The sequence below is a fragment of the Palaemon carinicauda genome, chromosome 15 (assembly GCF_036898095.1).
Source record: "Palaemon carinicauda isolate YSFRI2023 chromosome 15, ASM3689809v2, whole genome shotgun sequence".
NCBI classification, from domain to species: Eukaryota; Metazoa; Arthropoda; class Malacostraca; order Decapoda; family Palaemonidae; genus Palaemon; species Palaemon carinicauda.
The window spans coordinates 37655862-37679277 of record NC_090739.1 but is presented as its reverse complement, the minus strand read 5'-3'; the positions used below and the strand labels follow the sequence as shown (position 1 = coordinate 37679277).

Genomic DNA, 23416 nt, shown 5'->3' with positions numbered 1-23416 from the left:
AGAAATTGAATGTGTTTGAGATGAAGTGTCTAAGGAGTATGGCTGGTGTATCTCGAGTAGATAAGGTTAGGAACGAAGTAGTGAGGGTGAGAACGGGTGTAAGAAATCTGTTTAGGTGGTTTGGCCATGTTGAGAGAATGGACAATGGCTGTCTGCTAAAGAAGGTGATGAATGCAAGAGTAGATGGGAGAAGTACAAGAGGAAAGCCAAGGTTTGGGTGGATGGATGGAGTGAAGGAAGCTCTGGGTGATAGGAGGATAGATGTGAGAGAGGCAAGAGAGCGTGCTAGAAATAGGAATGAATGGCGAGCGATTGTGACCAGTTCCGGTAGGCCCTGCTGCTTCCTCCGGTGCCTTGGATGACCACGGAGGTAGCAGCAGTAGGGGATTCAGCATTATGAAGCTTCATCTGTGGTGGATAATGTAGGAGGGTGGACTGTGCCACCCTAGCAGTACCAGCCGAACTCGGTTGAGTCCCTTGTCAGGCTGGGAGGAACGTAGAGAGGAGACCTCCCCTTTTTTGTTTCATTTGTTTGATGTCGGCTACCCCCCAAAATTGGGGGAAGCGCCTTGGTATATATATATATATATATATATATATATATATATATATATATATATATATATATATATATATATATATATACCGCTAGAAGGTTATGGGGTCTTTTGACTGGCCATACAGTGCTACATTGGACCCTTCTCTCTGGTTACGGCTCATTTTCCTTTGCCTACACACACACATACACCGAATAGTCTGGCCAAGTCTTAACATATTCTCCTGTCCTCATACACCTGACAACACCGAGATTACTAAACAATTCTTCTTCACCCAAGGGGTTACTGCACTGTAATTGTTCAGTTTCCCCTTTCCTCTTGGTAAGGGTAAAACGGACAATTTAGCTATGGCAAGCAGCTCTTCTATGAGGGGGTCACTCCAAAATCAAAGCATTGATCTCTAGTCTTGGGTAGTGCCATAGCCTCTGTACCATGGTCTTCCACTGTCTTGAGTTAGAGTACTCTTGCTTGAGGGTACACTCGGGTACAATATTCTATCTTATTTCTCTTCCTCTTGTTTTGTTAAAGTTTTATACTTTATATAGGAGCATTTATTTCAAGGTTACTGTTCTTAAAATATGTTATTTTTCCTTATTTCCTTTCCTCACTGGGCTATTTTCCTTGTTGGAGCCTCTGGGGTTATAACATTCTGCTTTTCCAAGTAGGTTGTAGCTTAGCAATTGATAATAATAATAATAATAATAATAATAATAATAATAATAATAATAATAATAATAATAATAATATCGTGGTAGGAGACCCTCTTTTAGGCAGGTTGAGTTAAAAGTAATGGCTGCATCGGCAGAGTTTATTTTCTTATCCAATTTTTCTATTTTCCGGATAATTCTCTTCTCTAGAGCGCTGCATTCAGCCAGCAGACTTGAAAAACTCATCAGTCGGGTGAATGACAAAATCGGGAAGACTTTTCAAGTATATTCTCACAAAATACAAGTAAAACTTTTGGTACAAAATAGTAAAAACTACGACGCGTTTCGAGGATAAGTCTGCTGGCTGATTGCAGCGCTCTAGAGAAGAGAATTATCCGGAAAATAGAAAAATTGGATAAGAAAATAAACTCTGCCGATGCAGCCATTACTTTTAACTCAATAATAATAATAATAATAATAATAATAATAATAATAATAATAATAATAATAATAATAATAATAATAATAATATATGTGTGTACACATGTGTGCATTCTACTGATGGTTAAATAGAATTTAATTCCTTTGATTTTGATAGTTGTATAGTATACTTTCTAAATTTTCTGTTACTTTACTATGCAAAAACGCAATTTGCCCATTAGTCCAAATTACACTTAAGATATTTGAATGTTTTCTTTTTGTTGATTGTTAACTGATTGTACGCTTGTTTGGTAACAAATAACACAGCTATTTAAATTGAGTTTTGCTGTATAAAATACTAGTTAACTGTACGTAGGAACAATCGTTAAGCCTAGGAGTCCAATTCTGTAAAGTTGAGCAAGGCCAAGGCATTGTTAAGTAATCGAAGAAGAAGAAGATCTGTAGTAGAGACAGAGTGTAAACAAATACTCCTGGTCGCACATGTGTCAACATGGAAGTCTACTTAAGTGTCTGTTCTGAATACGGTAACCAAGAAATAAAGAAATCAGTAAAACTTATAAACGAGTCGATTGAAAATCATGGATTGTTTCAGAAGGAGGTAAGAAAGTCATGTGACGTAGGGTTGAGCACTCAAAATGGATAAGCCTCTTAGAGCCTGATCCTCATGGTAGTCTTGTGTAGCTATGATAATTGAATTTCACACTAATTATACGAAACATTATTTTTCATAGTAGGTATCTTGTGTTTTATATATTTCTGGGTAAATATATGATACTTTAATTTCTAGACAATTACACGAACCATATATTTTTCCCTACTCGCTATCTAATGTTTCATGTATTCTGACCATGATTATTTTTTTACTGATGAATTACATAGTGCTTTATCTAAAGCTGATGTTTATTTTTTGAGGAGGAACAAGTATTTTTACCTTATTTGTTAACCTTTCCAATCTTGGGGGACCCCCAGTGGGAAACCAGGGTTTTTGGGTGGGGAATGAATTAAAGAATCCGTTTTAACAAATACAAATTATGACACATGTAGAATTAGCAATAAACAATGCCACCAGCTAACTTAAACCACCTAACCTAACCCAGTTGCCGTATCCTTACCTAGCGGGGGGCTACTCCCCCCTGTGACCCCCCCCCCTTACACAGCCATGATAAATATAGGAAAGCCTAAAACCCTTTGTATACCTACGTAGGTTGAAGGGTAAAGGTGAGCTGTACCTTTCCGACTCAATACCCAATGCACAATAACCTCACAAATGAATAAGCACCAATTGTAGTTTTGTGAGAAATTCTTGATTCTATTTTCAATACATTTGTAACTAAATTTAACACCAATATAATTATATACAAGTAGAAAATTAGATTCTATATCTAAATGAGACTTTTCAAACCAAGTTCCCTTAAAAATGGATTTGTAAAAACACCTTTTTTTCACTTCTTGTTTTTCAATACAACATGCCTTCTGTCACACCGAAATGCTTTTTTGTTAATATCAAGTCAGCACTTAGAACCACAGGTGGGGCAAATAGTGTCACTTTCACTTTTAATAAGACTGTGATCTTGACAGTACTTTGTTATTCTTTCGATGTTCCCACAATAATGCAAAGCAAAATCTTTTTAATTTTAATGATAATTGAGACAAGAACTTGGAAGAAAATCCACAAAGATTGATGTCAAAGTTGATGGTAAATGAGAAACCGCACCTAAGTTGAAGGTTCACACGGCTCCATGGCTTTCAAAAGACTGAAAAATTAGTGGTGGAAACTTTGTGAACAGTTTCAAAAAATGTTCTGTTCAGTTTCCCAGAAAAACTGTCACTTTATTCAGTATTCAAGTCACGTGAATCTAGTTTTGTTAAAATGCTAGTCCCAAGTAAAATGTGGATAATCATCATTGGTTAAAAATTGTGATGTCTTGCTATGTAGAATACAATCGATGATGTAATAATGACAATGTATGTTTTTAACGTACAAGCGAACAAACAAGAGCTCAGTCTGAAGAGGAATTTGAGAGAGTTATGAAGTTGAGAGACAGTGTTTTTTTCCGGTGGGTCAAATTTAACTTTGATTTTTAAACCACTTTTAGACCTAGCGCTGCTTAGATTTATTTATCAAACGAAACCTTGGACTTCCCTCTTTTTAGTGAGAGTACTTAAATTTAGTAACTTGTTGGTGGAGCTATTGTATAGAATTACCAAGACAATTATGGGGGACCCCATTGGGAAAACGGTCTGGGGAGGGGGGGGAAGTGCCAAAAACGAGTGATTTGCAGAAATAAAAAGGGTCAGAAATGCAAAATTAACACAAGGTAACCAGCTGGGAAAATATATGGTTCATGTAAGTGGCTAAAAATTAAATTATCATAATTATCTATAATTCAGGAAAATGTCCTAATGGTTTTTGCTCCGCCGTGGCTCACTTCGCTCGCCAAAAAGAAAAACTTCACTTATCCTATGTACTGGCAAGCGGTAAATTCTGTGCTGTGGTTATTATTTCTTTGGTCATTATTTCGTGGGTATTTTTTAAAGAATTCTAATGGTTTTTGCTCTGTCGTGACTCAATTCGCTCACAAAAAATAAATAACATCACTGCTCCTCTGTTCTGGCAAGTGGTACATGCTTAACTGCCCTCGCGAGCCCCATGGGTTAATTTTTACTTTCACATGAGTAACAATAGCTGAACCCTGAATGGAGAGTTTTTTCATCATACTCAATTGCTGACGTATATGAAATTACACTAAATTTTGAAATAGATTGTACTTCACTTAAGTTCATTCTTGGAGACTTCTTTATGTGATGGTAGTGAAGCTCAATCTATAGGGGAGGGTGGAAAATAAATGGCTATTGTAGACAACATCAGGGAGCTTGTGCATAAATATTTGGAAGCTCGTAATTGATTAAAAAAAGCCAAGTAATGATTACGTCATACAAAAGACAGAATAGCTCCTTAAAGTTCAAGCAACGCATGTGCAGTAACTGGCCATCAGTCTCTCAAATATAAACAATCGAGTTAGAATGAGAGATAGACTTCACATTTTAATTGACCGATACGCAAGTTATTATGCCCCATCCCTATTAAACATATAGAGAAAAATACCAAACTAGCCAGCACTCGTTCATATCTTATAGCGAATTTCAGTTTTGCTAGTAATTAAAGTATCATATATTTACCTATTTCTGGTCATTATTATTCATGCTAGCCAGTTGTTCATATGTTCCCCATCCCATTTATAGAATGGAGCCATTGTAGTTTGTTGGGACAGACCAGGTGTAACATTTCAAAAGATATGACTGAAAAACTAATGGGAAACAAACTCGAACATCACCTAACCTAAGGTCCCCCACCTAATCTAAGGTTCCCCATCTAACCTGAACTAGGAGCCATAGCCTTGCCTCTTGGCTAGTACAGTGGTAATGTGTTACCCTAGGATTCGCATGGCAACAGATCAATCCAAGGCTGTGACTGTGAGTTTGTACAGTTTACTTGCGAGGCTACTGCTCTCGTTGGGCACCATAGTGGGTGTTTGGACTTTCCAGCTAACTTTCTGGTGTGCATAGCAGTAGAATTTCCATAGCATCCCACCCAGCCATTTTGGCATGAAAGAAAAAAATTTTCCATTAGTTTTCTTGTTTAATTACGTTTTGATATTACTATTTTCCGCATAATTATCTTTTTCCGATTACTCCGCCCAACAAAACAGTACTGTAATGGGAAAATCTGAGTTGGGAATTGCAGTTTTGGGTGGGATAAAATGAAAACTAATGAATTACGGAAGATAACAGTAGAAACTAATATGATAATAAGAAAACTAAAAGAAAAATTAGATTTCCATGTAAAGATAAAAGAGGGTGAAACAACACCTATAGACTAACTGCCGCACTTATCTCTCAAGCACCGCCCTCCACATTTCTGTTTTCTTTCGAACACGACTTCTCAATCTGGAATCCTTGTACAGTAGTTTGTTGGAACAGAACTGGTGAAAAATTTCAAATTATGACTGATCAAAAATAATTTTAAAAAAGAAACATACCACTACCTAAGGTTCCTCGTCTAACCTAAACCTTGCGGCTGTATCCTTACCTACCGGGGGTGGTTATGCCTCCTGTAACCCCCCTTAGATTTCCGTATTCTTAGCTTACCTTAAGACTTAAGTCTCAACCTTGTGTTTGCTTCCCAATTGGCCTCACGCCTGGCAAGGTAACACAATCATAATATTTCATAAATCATAAAACAGGTTCAAGTAATAAGAAAGTTTACACATGCCCCAACAAACTGCATTCACCCCCTCAATCTTTAGCATGGTCCGATTTTAAAAGGGGCTTAAAAACAAGAGCGCAAGCTAACCTAAACTTCCCCACCTAACCTAACCCAGAAGCTGTATCCTTATCTATCGGCGACCTGCAACACCCCCTTAGATCCTTAGCTTACACTGAAACTCAGTCTGTAATATCCTATCTTGATAGATGGAGTCTGAGTAATCTGAATCAGATGTAAAATTGGGTGACAGTTTAGGTTCAAAATAGCATTTATCTACAAAACTAGCCTTGTACTGTAGTAGCTTACAGAGAAAATACACTGGGCATGGTTCTTAGTTTCATCTTTCTAACTTTACTGTGACACTGCCAGTAATGTGGATCTAACAACTGTACGTAAAATTCATGGCTTGGAACACTTCGGACACTATTTCTAATCAAAGCACCACGGGATTAAGTAGAAGTTTCAAACTTCCCTCATTATTAGTTATAAATAGTCCAATGGCTTTGTGAGGATATACATACATCTTTCTTTTTTGGTAATCATGCCTGAACTAAGGATTTTTTATTTGAAAATCAACTGCCGAAGCACATGTTATCAAATTTCAAGAAAGGCTAATGATTAAAATATTTCTGGATTCTGATTAGCCAATTTGATGTAAAATCCTTAAAATGGGAGAGAAAAGCATTAGGAAATGGTGTGCCAGACTAATCAAGTAATAGACAAACTAATCATCAAGCAAAGTTCCTGCCAAAATCTAATAGCCAATAGTGATGCACTTAGAGAAGTCACCATGTTTCCATTGGAGCACCAAATCTAATAGCCAATAGTGATGCACTTAGAGAAGTCACTATGTTTCCATTAGAGCACCGAGCTCACTGGTTGAAGCTACTGTGCATTCAGGTGAAAATTATCACAGTGCGCAATGAGGAGGAGTTGTGTAGGCTGGAAACAAACATAGGGATGTATGAGAGGTACTCCTTGTAGCAGACACAGTGCACTTGGGCATTTGTCAAGTCTCTGGAGCTGTGAGCAAGGTACATTCCAGGCAAGGGGAATGTATTAGCAGACATGCTCAGCAGGTGGAGACAGGTGGTATGGGAGGAGAGGGTCCTTCTACCACCTGTAGCGGATAGGCGTCTTGCTCTTTGGGGTTCCGTGTGATCGACTTGTACGCAACACTCCTGAACATAAAGCTTCCGGTATATTGTACTCTACTTCCAGACCAAACATCAGCGATGGAGGACACATTCCAACATCCTTGGAGCAACCTGAATGCTTACCCTTATCTGGCTTTCTGCAATGCATTGTATTGGTGACTGAACATCAGGATGACTCTGGTGGCTCCCAAGTAGCCACAAGCTGAATTGTTTGCTGATTTACTGATGCTCCTTGTTGAGGTACGGAGAGAACTACACCAAAGGTGTACCTTCCTCTTCTGTTAGCCTCATCTGCAGAAATTCCACAACTCTGTAGCATCCCTGTTGCTTCACGTGTAACAGTTATTCAGCCTCTCTGTAGAGCAAAAGTCTTATTGTAAGACACTATAAGGGAGATGTTTTGATACCTAAGCAGATCCTCTGCAACAATCTACCAGGGGCAGTGGTCCATCTTCTGCAATTGGTGCCCTAGATGGGATATTTCTCTGGTCGAAGCCTTTTTGAAAATAGTTATTGATTTTCTCGTCTTTCTCCGCTGGGAGAGGCACCTCTCAGATGCCGCAGTAAAGGGTTATTGTTCGGCCCTGAGCCACGTTCTCGTGTTGAAGGGCTTGGAAGCTATCCATGCTTATGAGGAGCCTCAAACAGTCTTACCTTCCAAAGGAACTTCGACCTTCTAAATGGGACATTACTAAAGTTCTTAATCTCATAAGAGAGCTCCTTGTTAGCCCCTGAAGACAAGGTCAGATCACAATCTGATGCTGAAGACTGTATATTTGGTTGCCCTGCCCTCGACAAAGAGGGTCAGTGAGTTACACAGCATTTCTTATGTTGTTGGTCACGCTGAGAGTTGGAAGGAAGTCTCCATTTTATTCATTCCATTGTTTGTCACAGAAATACAGAATTTAGCGATCCGGGATTCAAGGTTCGAGACCGTTATCTCCTCCCTTGAAGGAGTGACTCCTGATGAGCTGATCTGCCTCTTGATCCTGTGAGGAGATTGTGATGCTACCTCAAAAGAACTTAATGCTTCTGAGCTGAATACTTAAGATTATTCCTAAGCTCTGGAAAGGTAAAGAAATCCATCACCAGGAATATTATTTCCTTCTGGCATCAGGAAACCATCTGATGATAAGGGCTCATGAAGTCATGAGTATCGGTTATACCTTAGCTTTCAGGAAGAATCTGAAGGTCATGAAGGCCAGAGTATGGAAGTGCCAAATGACTATCACTGCCCTTGGACATCTTTTCCCCGAGACTAGTGGTAGCCGCTCTGTAGGAGGTTTAGAGAACCAAACTCCCTCACAGGTCAAGTAGCAGTGTCTGGATAGTGGTTGTGATGCAAGTCTTAGAGTGAAAGGTATAATAACTGGCCATTTTTTCCCTCTTCTTCCCCTCCCTTGAGGTGCTGTAGTCGTGCTGTTATTGCTGGACCGGATGCTAGATGCAGGTAAGCTATGCACCAGAGTGACTTTTCTAATGGCTTTTTTCACAATTTGGTATTGCATTAAAAGCATTTACCCCATCTTCCAAGCAAAGCAGACAATGGGCCTGTTGTATACACATTCATTAATCATGTAATGCCTATACACTGGATAACATATCTTGTAGGATATCAATTCCACATCGGCTTATCATTTATGGTACTGTAATGGCATACCCTAACTCCTGTTGCATCCCTATGTGCAGGAAGTTAGGGGATTGACAGGAGTCATGACATTTCTCAGGTCAGTAAACCAAGCCAGTTTTTGTCATAGGGACTTCTTCCCTCCTAATGGTAAGTCTCATATTATAAAGTAATTTGAAATTTTTTCCTAACAGTATAAACCTGAGACTTTTGAGTTAACGGCCTGCCTCAACCACCCCACAAACATCTAGGCCAAAGGTCAAAGGGAAGGGTGCTCTACCTTGGTGATCAGTTATATTTTCCTTGTTTGAAAGTCTAACGGCTGTATCAGCTTCGCTGAGGTTGTACGCCTGTTAAAGCTCTCAGGTTTGTGTAGTTAAAAAAAATATAATTATTTTAAGGTATGTCTAAATTGTAATTTTCTGTTGAAATGTTTAATGAGTGGTTAATTATTTGTTAATGTTTATTTTTCAGATTCCAAGCGCTGTTGAGTCTCATCTAAAGGAGATCAATGTACTTTTGCAAAAGGCAAAAACCAGGTATGTTATGGTTAAGCATTACCATATTTGTTGATATTTCTCATACTGTATTCTGTACATAATCTGCTTGTTAAGGTGTGTCCACACGGTTGAACAGTGTCTGTTGGACAAACACTGTTACCATATCTAAATTGAAAGAGAATGACGTCATAAGCATTGAAGTGAGGGAATTTTATATGGTAACAAACAGTGTTACCAGATGAAGTTGACTACCAGGTTTCTACTCCTTTTACCAGACAAAGACTGGAAGAAATGTCCGTTGCTGATGTCCGTTGGCATCTCTGTTATCTATGTCAGTGTTATAATCTGTACTCGAGAATCAAATAGTAGTTATTAGCTTCAAGTACGGAGCATCATAATCATAGTACACCATAAAATAAAAGCACAATCCAATAAATTAAATTATGCAGCATGATTATTCCTGATCTTTTGAGAACAATGGAATGGTACATGGAAGGACTAGTTGCAAAGAGAAGCCATTCATCCATTTAAAAGGAAACTCAAATTGATCATGAATCAGACTTAAAAAGCTATATACTGATGGGCCCAAACGTCTTATACATTGTATCGGAGAACTTAAAACCTTTTATAACTAAGCTGGATACATGTATGAGAGGAATAATTTTTTTCCAGAAGAAAGTCTGGAGGCATTACAGAATCACATATGCCCGACTTAAAATAACCTATCAGTGAACTGAGGATGTTATTGTTATTAATGTGCAATGTATAGCCTATATTATTCCAAGAAATAACTAATGTTTGAGACTGGTCATACTTAAGATTGTGTTGTTAACTAAATCCAAATGGTTTCAGTGATAAAGATAAAATGTTCAAAATTTGTTTCCCCTGTTCTCGTAAAGAGAGAGAGAATACGTATTTTCCTCACGATCAAACACTTCTTCGAGCAAATGAGACTTTGGTGTCCATAATTGAAACAGATTCTGTTTTGCTATAATCTTGTATCAAAACGCCATACTTTGGTTGTGCATATGTCTTCTGTACCAACCTCCGACTTTTTTTATTTTTCCAATTTGCGTAGCTCTTCCTTGTAATGACACATCCATTAGGATTCCATATTCTTTTCGACTTGTAAACCAGTTACAGACATTCCACTTCTTGGAAGTTCTGACGTTATTTTATATATTGCTGCTACCGGTTTATTTCTGTCTTTGTAAACATTTGCTTTTGATGTTTTATGAGCATGGGCTCTGCCAGTACTGTTTGATTAGCAACTGAGCCTCTCTTCTATCTCAAAGTCAGCTTTCCTCCGTAACTTGTTTACAACTAGTCATGTTTACAGGGAAGGTGATACCTTCTCTTCTAAAAGTTAAAGTTAATCTGGTAAATAAGTAGAACTCCATTCATAGTGCCACTCTACCTTCGAAGAGTGTCTGAAGCTCGGACTCTACGAACATAGGCAGTTTGACACATCATTTGGTGTTCGTTATTGAAGTCATTAACTCTTCTATCCAAATGTTAACTGGTAATAATTGTGTTCGACGAACACTGTTCGACCGTGTTGACGCACCTTTACAGAAAATATTTTACAGTTCTAGGGTTACTAATTTTTGTTTGTTCCGTAACCGAAATACAAACCTCGCTATTTACATTGGGTTTACCTTCTAGCGTAGCTGAAATAGCGAGCCATTAGAATTTAACGAGGGTGTATTACCCCCGCGCTAGTTAGCGGGGGGTAGGGGAGTGGTAGCTAGCTATCCCTCCCCCGCTCACACACCGGTGAAGCTCACTTTCACTTTTGGCTCGGACTGGGACAGACGTCTCTTGTCTTTGTCCTCGCTTGGCAGCCTTTGTTTGTTTTGTCTTTACTCAATCACTTACTTTTCTTTTACTCGATATATATGTAAACATTTTTTCATGTTTGTATATATATTTGAGTATAGAAATCAGTAAGTTTCCTTTTCAGAGTTTTGTGCTTGTGTGTGTAGTGTACACACTGGCCGCGGCCAGTGTGTAAGCAATCTTCTTGGTCTCTTACGACTCCGCCCTTTCTAAGGAATGGGGGAAGGCAACATTCAGGTTCGCTCCTGAGTTGTTGGCTAGACTCAGAACCTTGGGGTCCCGGCCCTTCGGTTCAATTCCTTCAAGATTTCGAGTCACCATTCTTTATCTGATGTCCCAAAACCTTCTCCCTCTTGCCAGTAAGGAATCGAGAGGTTAGCTTTGGGAACAGCTGCAGTTTGTCCTCAGTTGCAGCCGGTTTGGGAGCACAAGAAGGACACGGGGGAGAGTCACCAGTATACCTCTTCAGCTCGGACTCAAGGACATTCATCTCGACCTGACTCCAGACCCTCCCCCGTCACGTCGAACTACAGCACGATGTCGGATACATCGCAACGTCCCTCGCCTTCGAGTAATACTACTCTGTGACGCAGGTGCTACAAGCTGGAGTCTGGAAGCGTCTAATAACCTTTGCAGCCCGCTTCCTGCAGGGCGTGACCCACAGGAGTTTCGATACGTTTTCTATCGCTCTGTGGTGGCTACACAACAGCTGGTCTAACCTCAGGCTTCTTTTTGGACAGGTAGCAGAAGGTTGAGGGCATTGTTATCAGGTTTTAGTCTGCATGAACGAAAGAAGTATGTCTGGCCCTTACTTCTTTCTTCATCATCCCCTCTACTGGGAAGTAGCATCCTGGTCTCTGCATAGCTGACCTCGAACCTCTGCAGGTAAACCATGCTTCCTTGTGTGTTCCGAGTATTGAGTCAATACTGTCGCGTCCCCCATACCCTGACGAGGTGGTATTGGGAACGTCCTAACCCAGAGTTCCTTCTGGAACTCCAGGTCAACTGCCTAGGACGGGTCACACTTCTTCCTTCACACACAAGCTTATGTAGGCCACACGGTTACTTGCGGAGCAAGGAACTTGTGAAGTGCAGGGACTCCTTTTCTCGAGTGCGACTCACTCGGATTCTGAGTCCCCGGGTAAAACCAAAGCCAGTATGGCTGGGGACTTTCCACCCTACCTAAGGGGTAAGTCACCCAATGTAAATAGCGTGGTTTGTATTTCGGTTACGGAACAAATGACAAATTCGAAGATAATTTGTATTTTTCCTAACCATACAAACCTTAGCTATTTACACATATTTGCCCGCCAGCCCTGTCCTCCAAGACAAGTCCTACCTCTAAGTGAAAGTGAGCTTCTCCGGTGTGTGGGGGGGGGGGGGAGGGGTAGCTAGCTACCACTCCCCTACCCCCCCCCCCACTAACTAGCGCGGGGGTAATACACCCTCATTAAATTCTAATGGCTCGCCATTTCAGCTACGCTAAAAGGTAAACCCAATGTAAATAGCTAAGGTTTGTCTGGTTAGGAAAAATACAAATTATCTTCGAATTTGTCATTTTTATTTCAGTGGTTATTTCTACTGCAACTTTATATGAATATTGCTCTCATGTAGCTTATTCTGTCTACTGTACTTTAAATGAAAACTAACAATTTCATTTGACACAGATGTTTGATGGTAGCTTTAGATATGTTGATCAAGTCTTGTCCTTCTTTGTACAAGTTTTGTTTATTATTTCCACTAACAAGGACATTTATGTTTGGCTTATTTGTTTTTTGTTACACCAGGTTTACACAGTTTCTGTATATATGTAAGAAAATTTGACTAAAGCTGGGCTTTGTAACCAACAAGAACTCATTAAAGTTTGAAAGAGAGGGAATCTTCTGACCTTCAAGGGGCAAAGGTATGAAAGGAATGAAACCGTAGCCATCAATTTTTATGTAACTAAGACAGGAATTTGATATATCTAACAAACAAACTTACAAATGAGTGTTGTTCAAAGATAGATTAAGATTATATTTACAGGCCAAAGGTCATGAGAATTTACCCATGGCTATTACATCTGAGTAGTGTAAGGTAGGGACTTAAGAGTTTTACTTTGGTTGTACTCATACTAGGTAGAGACTTTCTTATTAAACACAGGTAATTCTGTAATGGTTTTAATCCTCAAAATAAGGTAATGGTTATATTTAAAGTCAAAGGCTAGATATGGAATTAGACTTTCATCCATAACATTTGATATACTATTACAATATAGACTGCTTACTTGACAAGCATAGTCCCCTAATGAAAGAGGACAGCTGAGTATAGTAAAAGTTAATATGAGGATTATAAGTTTGATATAAATTTAATGTCTGTTTTTTGAACTTCTGTATATTACATAAACCTATTTGAGCACTGGGAGAACAAAGAGGAGGGTCACCAAGAATACCATCTCGGCATGGATTCGTAGGGTGATCCATCTGTCCCTGAATCCTGACCCTCCTCCGTCATGTCGCCTTAGATCGCATGATGTCAGGGGCGTAGCTACGTCCCTGGCCTTCAGGAACTTTTTTAGTGACACAGGTTCTACAAGCGGGAATGTGAAAGCGTCAGACGACCTTCACAACCCACTTTCTGCAAGACATGACACACAGGAGGCTCGATACGTTTTCTATCGGCCCTGTGATGGCTGCACAACAGCTGGTTTAAAACCTCAGGCTCCTTAATGGACAAGTAGCAGAAGGTTGAGGGCATTGTTACCCGGTCTTAGTCTGCATGAATGAAAAGGTTTGTCTGGCCCTTATTCTTTTCTTCATCCTCCCCTCTCTTGGGGAAAGCAGCATCCTGAGTTCTCTGCACAGCTGACCTCAAACCACTGCAGGTAAACCATGTTTCCTTGTGTGCTCCTAGTATTAAGTTAATACTGTCATGTCCCCATACCCTGACGAGGTGGTATTGGGAGAGTCCTAGCCTAAAGTTTCCATCTAAAGGACTTCAGGTCAACTACCTAGGACGGGTCACACTTCATACCTTCACACACAGCTTACGTAGGCCGCAGCCCTTGCGCAGCAAGGTTTTAGCGAAGTGCAGGGACTCCTTATTGTTGAGTGCTGACACACTCAGATACTGAGTCCCTGGGCAAAGCCAAAAGCCAGTACTGGCCGGGACTTACCACCCTTCCTAAGGGGTGAGTCACCCATATTAAATAGCGTGGTTTGTATTTCAGTTACGGAACAAATGACAAATTCGTAGGTAATTCCTATTTTTCCTAACTATACAAACCTTAGCTATTTAATCAAATTTGCCCGCCAGCCCTATCCCCCGTGAAGTCCTACCTCTAACTAAGCAAAGTAAACTCAATCACAGGTGTGTGTGAGGGGGAGAGGTAGCAAGCTACCCCTCCTACCCCATGCTAACTAGCGGTGGGGTAGTAAACCCTCGTTAAAATTCTAATGGCTCGTCATTTCAGCTACGCCGAAAGTAATTACCCATATTAAATAGCTAAGGTTTGTATAGTTAGGAAATACAAATTACCTACAAATTTGTCATGTTTGTGTTTTATCTTTGATTAGTGTGTTTGATGACTTCTGCGACCATGTGTACTTGCCCTTGGCTTGAAGGTCGGCCCTGCAGAACCTTCATGTCACCCGTGGACACCGATCGCCACACCCTTTGTCCCGCTTGGTGAGGTCAACGGTGTATAGTGACAACAGGTGCAGTGAGTGTCGGGAGTGGTCTACCTCCCAGTGGGAAAGGTTTTGGCGATGGTGGAAGAAGTCAAAGCGGGATATTTCTCCTAAATACCCTAAACCTCTTCTTCCCCCTTCCGACCTTCCTCCGAAGCTCCTGCTCAGGAGACCGTTTAGTAGCGTAGACCCTTTAATTTATGGCCAACCCCGGTCCTCGAGATGGTGTTGCTTCCCCTAGCGAAGCGGCCCCACCTCTCCCCCCAGGGTGAGGCCTTGTCTCTCTCCTTTTTTACAGGTGTGGTCATCCTTGGGGCTTCCAGGTCTGCCCTCCAAGGACTCCTTGCTGTGCTTCATGATTCGTGGTGCTAGTGCGCAGCCGGCGTCGACTTCGGAGTTAGATCCTCTGTCGTGCGTTGACGTTGTAGTGTCTGAGGTGTCTCCTGTGGCTGCTCCCGACGCCCCTGCACCTTTAGATTCTCCAGCTGTTGCTGCCGACTGTGTTCCCCCGTTCTTGTTCATCCTTCGAGGGGGGAACTAAGTCTTTCATCTGTCTCCTGCAAGTGTTTCTCCTGGGAGGAGTTCACTTACAGAGACTCGTCTGCGGAGGACTGCTGCTTCCAAAGGTCAGCTTGCTGATCCCCCGGCCCCTAGAGGGCGTCTTCGATCTCTCAGAGCTTGCCCTTCTCTTTGCCTAGAGGTGACCCTTCGCCATTAGTGAAAAGGCGCTTTTTCGGCCCTTCAGCCTCATCTTTGCAGCCATCTCCCGCAGAGGAGTCTCCGCTCCAGTCGTCTTCTGGCCCTCGACCTTTGCCAGTTCCTGGACCTTTTCCTGACGACGCTGCCGCTAGTCCTCCGACTTCGGCCCTTTCAAAGGGCACATACCTGTTCCAGACCATTCTTCATGCTGACCTGCTGACCTACCTTCTCCGTTCCTGTCTCCTGTTCAACATCTGCCCGCTGATGCTGCACCTCAGAAGCGTTTAGTTGCGTGCCAACGCTCTCCAGCGCACCAGTGCCCATCAGTGCACCAGGGCTCCCCAGCATCACGTCAGCACCCTTTAGCATTTCAGTGCTTCCCAGAGCGTTATTGCTCTCCAACGCGTCGGCCCTCTTCGGTTCATCAGCACTTGCCTGCTCGTCAGCGCCTTCCAATGCCCCAGCGATCGGGACTCACCAGCACATTCTTGCTGTTGCAAGGACCACGTTTGCTAGCTTTCCAGCGCTCGCCTGCGCAGCTGTGCTCTCTTACACGGCAGCGTTCTCATGCTCAGCGACGTTCTCCTGCACGTCAATGCTCTCCTCTGCACCAGCGCTCTCCTAAGCGCCAGCACTCTCCTACGTGCGAGCACTCTCCTGTGTGCCCGCCCTCACCTGTGCACTTACGTTTACCTGGACGCAATGCTCTCCTGTGCAGTTGCGCCAAACCTTAGGGCTGCTTCTCCCGGCTTCAAAACATCTTGGGCAAAAGGAACTTCACAATAGAGGTTGTGACAGGTCACAGTCGCCCTATTCCCCTACCCTCTTAGACCATGTCTGTGGCACTCAGAAGCCCTATAAGACCAGTGCAGCCTGTCCCTGGTCTCAATGCCTGAAGGGTGCCCGGGCTAAGATCGCCCAACAGCTCTCTGAGCTCTCCTCCTCCCAACATTCCAGCTCTACAGCCAAGCTTCTCCCACCTCCTCGTGTCCAACAGAGGAGATATTTCGGGATCTTGGACGAGCCTTGTCCAGCTCCTCCTCTCCATCACTCTGGAAGAGCTCACTAAGGGAGTCTCTCTAGAGAGGCTCTCCAGCCATCAGGTCTCGTTTTCGACAACTGAGATCCTCAAACAGGAGAAGGTCATGAAGTATGCCATGCAGGCTACTATGTGGCTTGATCTGTGGTTGGGGACCCTGGGAATCCTGGTTTGAACCGAGGATTGCTCCAAGGAACGCACCAGGTAAGCGATGGGAACTTTTCCTTCTCCAGCTATCAGGTCTTGTTCTCGACATCTGAGATCCTCAAACAGGAGGTCATGAAGTATGCCATGCAGGCTACTATGTGGCTTGATCTGTGGTTGGGGACCCTGGGAATCCTGGTTTGAACTGAGGATTTCTCCAAGGAACGCACCAGGTAAGCGATGGGAACTCTCCTTCTCTCGGGGAGTTGCACCATCAAGTTTCTCGCCCATCAAGTCTTGAACTCATGGGCGAACACCATTCTGAAATGTCGAGATACAGTTTCCGAGAGATTCCATCAGCCGGTCCTGAATGCCGAGATCGCTAGGCTCAGGAACTCCTCTTTACAAGGATCCTCTCTTTTTGAGCAGAAAGACATGGAACATGCTGCTGAGGGATGGAATAAGTCCCACCAGGACTCCCTCCTCCATAGGGCTTTGACATCCAAGCCCTATAATCCACCAGCTCCTCAGCAGTCCCGTCCAGCAAAGATCATGACGAACAAGACAGTGGTGTCTAAAAAGCCCTTTCTGACCAAAGATGGGAAATGCACTAAGTTCTCCAAGGGAGGCAAATTTCCTAGAGGGAGCAACTGAGGCCACAAACACTAGGAATGCATTCCCCCTGCTTGTCCTCCAATGGGGGTATGCCTACAAAGTTGCTGGGACAGGTGGAAGCAACTAGGGGCCGAACCCTGGACAATAACCGTGATTCGTTCAGGGTATCGTGTCCTGTTCACAACATCTCTCCCTCTCATCATCAGGAATCCAGTGTCAATAAACTCCTTTGCGATGGGATCATCAAAGGGGCTAGCCCTCCAGGCAGAAGTCCCAGATCCTGTTGAAGAAGGGAGCTCTCCAGGAGATCCTCGACGAGTCTCCAGGCTTTTTCAGTTGACTCTTTCTTGTGAAAAAAGTGTGCTGCTCCACCCGACCTCAGGCCTCTGGTCAGTCAGAAGAGTACCTCCACATAAATCTCCTAGAGATGAAGGCAGTCTTTCTAGCCCTTCAACAATTCCACCATTTCCCTGTGGGCCACTCAGTGGTGGTGAGCGACAACACCACAGTAGTGGCTTACATCAACAAACAAGGAGGTACCTTTTCGCAGCCCCTATCCTATCTAGCAGTAGAGATACTGAGATGGGCCGAGATTCACTCAATACCACTATCGGCACGCTTCATTCCAGGCAAGAGGAATGTACTCACCGACAACCTGAGCAGAGCATTTAGTAGCCAACAAAGTCATGACTTTGTGGGGTTCTCTGACTGTGGATCTCTTTGCAGTGGCCCTGAACTTCAGGCTCCCATTGTACTGCCCCTGAATTTCAGAACCCAAAGCTCTCTGGCAAGATGCATTCCAACAACGGTGGGACAACATGGACGTTTCCAGCTTTACCCCATTCTGTGTGATGAGGAGGGTACTCAACAAGGCTAGAACATCGGTCAACCTCTCAATATAGCTCTGTTATGGCATCATGCTGAATGGTTTCCGGACCTTCTGCAACTCCTGACGGAGTCTCCAAGAGAACTCCCTTAACGACACAATCTACTCGAACAACCACATGCCAACATCTTCCACAAAGTCGTAGCTTTGCTACGACTTCACGCCTGGAGACTGTCCAGCATCTCCTCACTCAGAGAGGATTTTTACAACAATTTGCTTGCAGGATGTCTGGATACCTGCAAAAATCATCAGCAGCAGTCTACCTGGGATAGTGGAGAGTCTTCTGTAGCTGATGTCGTTGAAGGGGTATTTCCACTTGATGCGACTATTCCAGTAATAGCGGAGTTCCTCGTGTATTTGCGTGAGGAAATACGCCTTTCAATCATGGCGGTTAAAGGCTATTGCTCAGCCTTAAGCCTTGCCCTTAGATCAAAGGAATGGATATTTCCTCATTGCTAGAACTTTCCTTACTCATGCGGAGTTACGAACTTACCTGTCCTCAGTTTGAAGTGAGACCTCCCCCGTGGAACGTGGTTTGAGTTCTCAGGTCTCTAAAGAGACCTCCCTATGGAGCATTATGCCAGGCAACAGATCGCCACCTCACATGGAAAAGTGTTCCTACAAGCTTTGGCTTCGGCCAAGCGAGTTAGTTAACTTCAGCAGTCTCTCATATGACATTTCCTATTCAAGGGGATGGGGAGAGGTAAGGTTTGGCTTCGTCCCTGAGTTTGTAGCCAAGATTCTGAATCCGGGAGTGGCCGATCCCCGATTTGACTCCTTCCGGATTTCGAGTCTCTGCTCTGTAACTGATGACCCTGATCATCTCTTCGTCTACCCAGTGAGGAGTTTGAGGCTGTATCTCAAGAGAACAGCGGCAGCCCGCCCCTGTGTGTCTGCACTTTTCATCAGCACAGGGAGGAACAAGAGGAGGGTCACTAAGAACAACATCTCTGCCTGGATTTGCAAGGTCATAGACCATGGCCTGAATCCGGACCCTCCTCTTTCACGTCGCCCCAGAGCCCACGATGTCAGGGGCGTAGCTACGTCTCTGGCATTCAAGAGAAACCTCTCTGTTACGCAGGTTCTACAGGCTGGTGTGTGAAAACGTCAGAATACGTTCACACCCCACTACCTGCAAGACGTGACATACAGGAAGCTCGATACGTTCTCTATCGGCCCTGTGGTGGCTGCACAATAGCTGATATAATACCTCAAGCTCCATATTGGACAAGTAGCAGAAGGTTAATGGCACTGTTACCCGGTTTTAGTCTACGTGAATGACAAGGTGTGACTGGCTCTTATTCTTTTCTTCATCCTCCCCTCTCTTGGGGAAAGCAGCACCCTGGGTTCTCTGCATAAGCTGACCTCAAATCATTGCAGGTAAACCATGCTTCCTTGTGTTCCTAGTATTAAGCTAATGCTGTTGCGTCCCCATACCCTGACGAGGTGGTATTGGGAAAGTCCTGTTACAACAGGTTTTCCTACAAAGACTCTGATTAACTTTTACCTGGACAGTCACACTTCTAAACATCTCGACACATCTTGCGTAGGCCGCGGACCTTGTGTAGCAAGGTTTAGCTAAGTGCAGTGACTCCTTATTTTTGGTACAAAACTATTCAAAATAAGTAGCCCCCCGGTAAAGCCAAAAACCAGTTTGGCAAGGGCTGCCACCCTCCTAATGGGTGAGTCACCCCTAACAAATAGCATAGGTTTGTATGCCAGTTACGGAAAAAATGACAAATTCGTAGATAATTTGTATTTTTCCTAACAATACATATCTTTAGCTATTTATACAAACCTACCCACCAGCCCTCTCCCCCTTGAAGTCCCACCTCCAAGCAAAGTAAGCTAAATCACCGGTGTGTGAGCGTGAGCGGTAGCAAGCTAACCCCCCCCCCCTACCCCAGCTAACTAGTGGAATGCGTAGTTAACCATCGCTAAAATTTTAATGGCTCGTCGTTTCAGCTTCGCCAAAAGTAATAACTCCTAATAAATAGCTAAAGGTTTGTATCATTAGGAAAAAAATAAATTATCTACGAATTTGTTATATTTGGGAGAAGGGACCCACTTGATGAATTGCTTATTCTCGTTGAATGTTTTTAGTCTGAACACTTAGTCATTTGTTGCTGACAGGGGCTATTTAGTATTAAACTTTCATATTAGTAGTGATAAGGTAATTATCCTTTTGTTTTTAACTTTTTAATATTAACTTTGAAGTGCTGATTTACCTGGGTACATTTATAAGGCCTCCTTCAAAGTATGTATGTTTGACTTAGAATGGGGGAAAGCTTAGGATGAAAAACACTTATTTTACCTTTAAAAGAAGTTTAATAAATTTTGACATACAGTATAGCCTTTTAGTGATAGTTATTTAATGTGATTGAAGAAAGGCAAACAGATATTTAATGACTGGTAAAGCAAATTTATTGTATGAAGTCAGTTCAAGAGTTTTTGATATGGAAAATGTACCATTATAAGCTCAATACAGTATTGCTAATTTGTTTTAAGGTAGTGTGGGATGGTTATAGAATGTTTTGTTTTCAATTCATAATTTTTATTTAAGTGAGAATACATTGCTCTTGAAAAATATGCAACAATTTTGGCAGCATTGGTTCAAGTTTTAAACAAGCTCATTTGATGAATTTTTCTTTTCTTCTAGAGTATCATGCTTCAGTTTGTTACTGAATTCTGTTTAAGGTGCAGTAATTGGTACAGTGAACCCTCGTTTATCGCGGTAGATAGGTTCCAGTCGCGGCCGCGATAGGTGAAAATCCGCGAAGTAGTGACACCATATTTACCTATTTATTCAACATGTATATTCAGACTTTTAAAACCTTCCCTTGTACGTAGTACTGTTAACAAACTACCCTTTAATGTACAGAACATTTAATGCATGTACTACAGTACCCTAAACTAAAACAGGCACAAATAGTAAAGGTGATTTTATATCATGCATTTCCTAAACATGCTAAAAAGCAAGATAAAAAATGGCAACCAATGTTTTGTTTACATTTATCTCTGATCATAATGTAGAAACAAACTGGAGGTAGAGCTTTACTTATTACCCAGACATATTTCCCATACTTTTCCCTTAGAACTACATCACATCTTCCTACTTTAGATATATAGATATATATATATATATATATATATATATATATATATATATATATATATATATATATATATATATATATATATATTTATATGTATACACATATACATATACCTACATATATACATAAATACATGCATACATATATATATATATATATATATATATATATATTACTGTATATATATGGGTTATGGAAAAAATCCGCGAAGTGGTGAATCCGCGATGGTCGAACCGCGAAGTAGCGAGGGTTCACTATTATGGAATAGAATCTGAAGCCTCACATTTCATTATCTGTATATTGGATGTCTGGTTGAAATTGATTTTCTTTTACTTCTCAAATTCACCAAACAGATGCTAAGCTATTTTCATCAAGATTTGCTAATTTGAACGATTTATTCTATTGAGTTCTGCAAAGCATTTGATGAATACCGCTTTAACTTTTCCAGACATCATGGTTTTAAGCTGCTGATACCATTGATACAGCAGGGTTCACCGGCATTGCTGGAGAAACGATGTGACCTTTGGTTTGGTGCGTGCTGTCAGGTGAGGATCAAATCATAATAATTCACATTTTGATTGGTTTATTAAAAAGTAAGTAAAGTATGTTTGTATGCATGTACACAGGAAGTCATTGAGTTTACATCATGCACACTTAATTTATATTTCCTGTTGCAGTATGGGGTTAGTTAGCCTTGATTTGATTTTAGGGGCCATTCACTAAATAAAAGGAATGTTGAATTATTTTTTACAGATGAGTGTCTTACAACTATAGGGAGAACCTCCATTTTATCATATCACAAATAAAATTAGCTTCCTGTCTAGCTCCGGACTTGGATCTGATACCTGTTCTTATATGTACATTTGCCCTTAACATTAAATTGGTGCATTTCAGCCAGTGCACCAGGCATTACATGAGGGTCTTTGTAGTGTTCTTTCGGGCCCAAGCTGTACTCACTTTTTAAACTTTTACCCTACCCCCATTCCAGTTTGCTTTCTTCTTAATAAAAAGCTCTAGATATTACTGTACTGTAGTACTGGTATCTTAAACTTGTAAATTGTTGTTTGTTAAGTAGGAGAAAAGAATACTTAAAGAAAAATATCTCTTATAATTTCATGAGATTCTAGTGCTAATAGCAGGAAAAAACTGTGTTCCTACACGAAGACAAACCATTGTCCTTTAATAGGAGTGTCTTCAAAGAAGGTGAAACAGCTGATTGAACTTTAATGAGGTAGTTATAGCTACCAGCAGGTAGCAGCTAAGCCTTCCCCACCCATATGTCAGTCATCTAGACACTCAATTTTGACTCCAGCCACAAGCAGCCTCTTGAATTTGGCTTTGTTCCGTAACTGACATACAAACCACGCTATTTAATATTGGTAATTACTTTCGGCGTAGCTGAAATGACGAGCCATTAGAATTTTAACGAGGGTTTACTACCCCACCGCTAGTTAGCGGGGGGTAGGGAGGGTAGCTTGCTCCCCCCCTCACACACCTGTGCTTGAGCTCACTTTGCTCTCGGCTCGGGTGGTAGTCGGACGTGTCCGCTGTCACCCTCGCCTTCTTTGAGAGCCATTGTTAATGGATTTTGCTTTTCCTTTGACAGGTGTGCGTGAAGTTGGCCTCTGCTATGCGAAAGTGTCCTGGATTACCCGACCGCCCTTGTGGCACGTATATGTCGGCGGTCGATACGGACCCTTACACCCTATGTCCTTATTGTAGGGGCCAGCGGTGTGATAGAAATAAAGTGTGTGGTGAGTGTAGGGAGTGGTCTACCTCCCAGTGGGAGAGGTTTTCTCGGCGCCGGAAGAAGAATTCTAGACGGGATATTTCTCCTTCGAAGGTTTCTTAGAAAGGAGAAAATCCCAAGGGCTCCTCTTCTGTGGCTCAAACCTCCTCCGAAGCTCCCACTCGATCGGTTTCTTCCGAGAAACTGTCAAGTGGTAGCGTAGGCCATAGTTCTGTTGCCCGATCTCGGGGTTTGGGAGAGGGAGTTCCCTCCCATAGTGAGGCAGCTCCTCCTCCTCCCCCGGGGGAGGATTTAAATATGCTTGTGACTAATGATGATTTGTTTCAGCTTTGGGTTTCCTTGGGGCTTGAGGGTTCGCCCTCCAAGGAAGCCTTGTTTGACATGATCAGGTTGGGGGCAGCTGTCAAACAATCGCCGACTTTAGCAGAGGTTGATCCTCTGTCTGTCGTCGACGTTGTTGTGGC

The 23416-nt window shown here is 42.2% G+C and overlaps 1 protein-coding gene across 1 annotated transcript in view; it reads left to right on the top strand.

Annotated features, from left to right (window-relative positions):
- Positions 1-2051: 2051 nt before the first annotated feature.
- The window catches only part of LOC137654559 (proline-, glutamic acid- and leucine-rich protein 1-like), a 120721-nt gene continuing 99356 nt past the window's right edge, over positions 2052-23416 (top strand). Inside the window, exons 1-3 of the mRNA XM_068388289.1 lie at positions 2052-2243; positions 9171-9235; positions 21651-21747. Coding sequence (XP_068244390.1) covers positions 2136-2243; positions 9171-9235; positions 21651-21747 — 270 coding nt within the window. The 5' untranslated portion in view covers positions 2052-2135. The remainder of the gene's footprint in view (positions 2244-9170; positions 9236-21650; positions 21748-23416) is intronic.